Below are 3,837 nucleotides of genomic sequence, written 5' to 3'. Positions count from 1 at the left end.
TTCTTGACTGAGAATGAATCAAAACTCGATCTCTTGAGAAGACATTATCGTGCTAATCAGAGGAGGACTGAAACAGATTTTTTATATCTGAGATTGAATTGTGTACTAATCTGTTTGATAATCAGATATGCCTCAAAGACCAGAGACTAGACAGACTGGCACAGTTCCGTTGTCATAACAGGCAGTGATAGCACTGATAGTGCCACAAGCAACAGAAGCACCGAGAGTAGAACCGACAGTGCCACAGGCAACAGAAATTCCTAGGACTGAACAAGGTAGTACTTCGAGAGATATGGGGGATATGACTGCTACTCCGATGGAAACTCTGTTGAAACACTTTCAGTCGTTTAAAACGCTAACACTGAAAGGAACTGAGAATTCTATGGAGTGTGAGAGTTGGCTCGAGGATATTGAAGAGATATTTGAATCCCTTGATTATGCAGACGATCATCGAGTCAAACTCGTTATACACCAACTACACGAAGTTGCAAAAGGTTGGTGGATAGCAACACGAAGAGCACTGGAGCATCAAGGTCCAGTCATTACGTGGTCTGTTTTTAAAACTACTGTCTATCAACGATTCTTTCCAGTATCTCATAGAAAGGAAAAAGGAGCAGAATTCTCTAGCTTGCAACAAGGGCAATTGAACATTGAACAGTATGTTGCCAAATTTACGAGTCTGCTGAAATTTGCTCCCCATATAGCAGACAGTGATGAAGCTCAAGCTGACCAGTTCATTAACGGGTTGAATCCAAATGTTTTTACTCTCGTGAATGCGAGACGATCGAACAACTTTGACGATGCTCTTAATCATGCAAATGGAGCAGAAGCTGGGTTACTGAGATAACGAGGAGCACCGTTTGTGCCATCACCAGTGAGACAACCCCAAGAACAGCCACAGATTCCACACCACCTCGATTTGAATGAGGAGGTAGTAGTAGTGGTAAGAAAAGTTTCTTTAAAGGGACAGAAAAATAGTTGAAGCGGTCTGGAGGTAGTTCTTCAATCTCGAGTGGATCCAAACAGTTTAGGGCTGGACAGAAGTATAGTGGTTCTGAGGTGTACTGTACCAAGTGTGGAGGTCGTCATGCCAGCGTCCAGTGCCGAGGAGTGTTTCGTAGCTGTCATATTTGCAATCAAACAGGACATTTTGCGAGAGTCTGCCCACAGCTTGGTGATGGAAGTTCACAAGGTGCGGGATCGTTGAGATCAATGGCTCAATCTAAGAGACAGACATCTTCTGTTCATTCATTCCAACCACATACTCAGCAACAAGGTATACAAGGAGGAAGTCAGACCGTGAGTCAACCTCCGAGATAGCAAGATCGAGTGTTTGATTTGACTGAGGAGCAGGCACAGGCATCACCTGATGATGTGATAGCAGGTACTTGTTTTCTTTGCGGTTATCCTTCTTATGTGCTAGTTGATACAGGAGCTTCTCATACCTTTATTTCTGAACAATTTGTGTGATTGCATTCATTACCTTTTGAATCTTTATCTGTTATCATGTCTATTTAATCACCTTTGGGAAAAGGTATTGTGTTGATGAAATCAGTTAGAAATTGTACATTGCAGTATGATGGTAATGAGATTGAAATAGACTGTATTATGCTTGGTTTGTCCGACTTTGATTATATTATCGGCATCGACATGTTAACCAAGTATAGGGCTACAGTTGATTGTGTTCAGAAGGTTGTACAGTTCAGACCTGAGATGACTGATGAATGGTGATTTTATGTTAAAGGTTCAAAATCTCGTATTCCTTTTATATATATTCTCTCCATGACACGTTTATTGCAGAAAGGAGCAGAGGGATATATGCAGTAGATGTGACGAAAACTAGCCTAAAATTGACTGATTTGCCAGTGGTTAGTGAATTTGCTGATGTCTTTCCTGATGAGATTCTAGGATTGCCACCATTTCGAGAAATAGACTTCATCATTGAACTGATGCCAGGTACGCAACCTATTTCGAAAGCACTTTATCGAATGACACCAGTTGAATTGAAAGAGTTGAAAGAACAGTTGGAAGATTTGTTAGCCAAAGGACATATTAGACCGAGTGTCTCTCCTTGGGGCGTACCGGTACTTTTTGTACAAAAGAAGGACGGAACAATGAGATTGTGCATCGACAACCGACAACTGAACAAAGTAACGATAAATAATCGTTATCCTTTACCTCGAATTAATGATTTGTTTGATCAGTTGCAGGGTTCGTCGGTATATTCGAAAATTTATTTGAGGTCCGGCTACCATCAATTGAGAGTAAGAGATGAAGATGTATCGAAAACTGCTTTTCGAATGAGGTATGGTCACTTTGAATTTATTGTAATGCCGTTTGGTTTGACGAATGCTCCAGCGGTCTTTATGGGTCTTATGAATCGAGTGTTTTAGAAATATCTTGATGATTTCGTTATCATATTTATTGACGATATTTTGATCGATTCCAAGAACCTATGTGATCTTGCTGACCATTTGAGAATAGTTCTGAAGACTTTGAGAGCGGAAAGACTGTATGCTAAGCTATCAAAATGTGAATTTCGGTTACGGAAGGTAGTATTTTCTCGATCATATTATATCCGGAGACGGTATTTTTGTTGATTCAAGTAAGGTTGAAGCAGTTATCAGTTGGCCTAGACCGACATCTGTCCCAAAAATACGAAGTTTTATGGGTTTAGCAGGGTATTATCATCGCTTTATCAAAGATTTTTTGAGTATTGCCAAACCTGTGACTCAACTCACACAGAAAAATACACCGTATATCTGGACTGAGGCTTGTGAAGACAGTTTTATTGAATTGAAGAAGAGGCTGACAAGTGCACCAGTCTTGACTATCCCTTCAGGTACTGGTTATTTTACTCTTTACTATGATGCTTCTCACGGGGGACTACGATGTGTGCTGATGCAGCGAGATCATGTTGTTGCTTATGCTTCGAGACAGTTGAAGCCACATGAGACGAGATATCCAATTCACGATCTTGAATTGGCAGCCATCGTCTTTGCATTGAAGATATGACGACATTATTTGTACGGTAAGAAGTTCGAAATTTATTCTGATCATAAGAGTCTGAAATATCTGTTTACGCAATCTGAATTGAATATGAGACAATGAAGATAGTTAGATTTGTTGAAGGACTTTGATTGCAAAATCAAATATTATCCAGAAATAAAGCTGCGGAAACAATAAACAATAATACAATCCCAAAGAAATGAATCTGTAATATCCAAATATTTATATAACCAAATCAAATAGCTGTATCAACCCAATACAGAAAGAATAAACCCTAGGCGAAGCTCCAGCTGACCAATCCACTGCCTAGCCCCACTTGGATCCACCCGACTCATCCAATCGCAAACCTGCCCCATGGAATAGGGTGTCCAGAAACACGGAGTACGGGACATGAGCATAAAAAACTCAACACAAGAGTATGAGTATACATGAATGCAAGTGTACCGTCTACTGACTAGAGGTCAAGAATCAGATAACAAAAACAGATCGGGCCCTGGTATGTAGCAGAATGTGCCATCGCTTCAGGAGGTGGCTCACATACCGAAATACTAGTGGATACGCCGAACACAAATCGATGGAAGTCCATCCACTAACAGGATAGGGTAGAACCCTACTAACAGACATCTCAAAAGAGATAGCTCAAGATGTATATGTATGCAGCATAAAATCATGTCATATAAATCATGCAGTCACATAATACATGCATACTCAGTCAGGATATCTCGAACAGTACTTTCGTACCTCAAATACTAGGCGCGCTCTACCAGCTCTAGGTCTACGCCTGTAATCCACACTACAAAGCCAAATGATACTAATATCATTATAGTG

General features: G+C 40.4%; 1 protein-coding gene across 1 annotated transcript; it reads left to right on the top strand.

Moving 5' to 3' along the window:
* Window positions 1-292: 292 nt before the first annotated feature.
* On the top strand, window positions 293-847 carry LOC140877405 (uncharacterized). The gene has a single exon (XM_073280940.1). The coding sequence runs from the start codon at window positions 293-295 to the stop codon at window positions 845-847; it is 555 nt and encodes a 184-aa protein (XP_073137041.1).
* The last annotated feature ends 2,990 nt before the right edge of the window (window positions 848-3,837 follow it).

Source organism: Henckelia pumila, chromosome 2, assembly GCF_033568475.1.
Source record: "Henckelia pumila isolate YLH828 chromosome 2, ASM3356847v2, whole genome shotgun sequence".
Lineage (NCBI taxonomy): Eukaryota > Viridiplantae > Streptophyta > Magnoliopsida > Lamiales > Gesneriaceae > Henckelia > Henckelia pumila.
Note: the sequence above shows the minus strand (reverse complement) of the source record. Positions and strands in the feature narration are given on the sequence as shown.

Bases quoted from the DNA above. Each gene is read 5' to 3' on its own strand.
- LOC140877405 (XM_073280940.1), top strand. From the start codon at position 293: ATGGGGGATATGACTGCTACTCCGATGGAAACTCTGTTGAAACACTTT.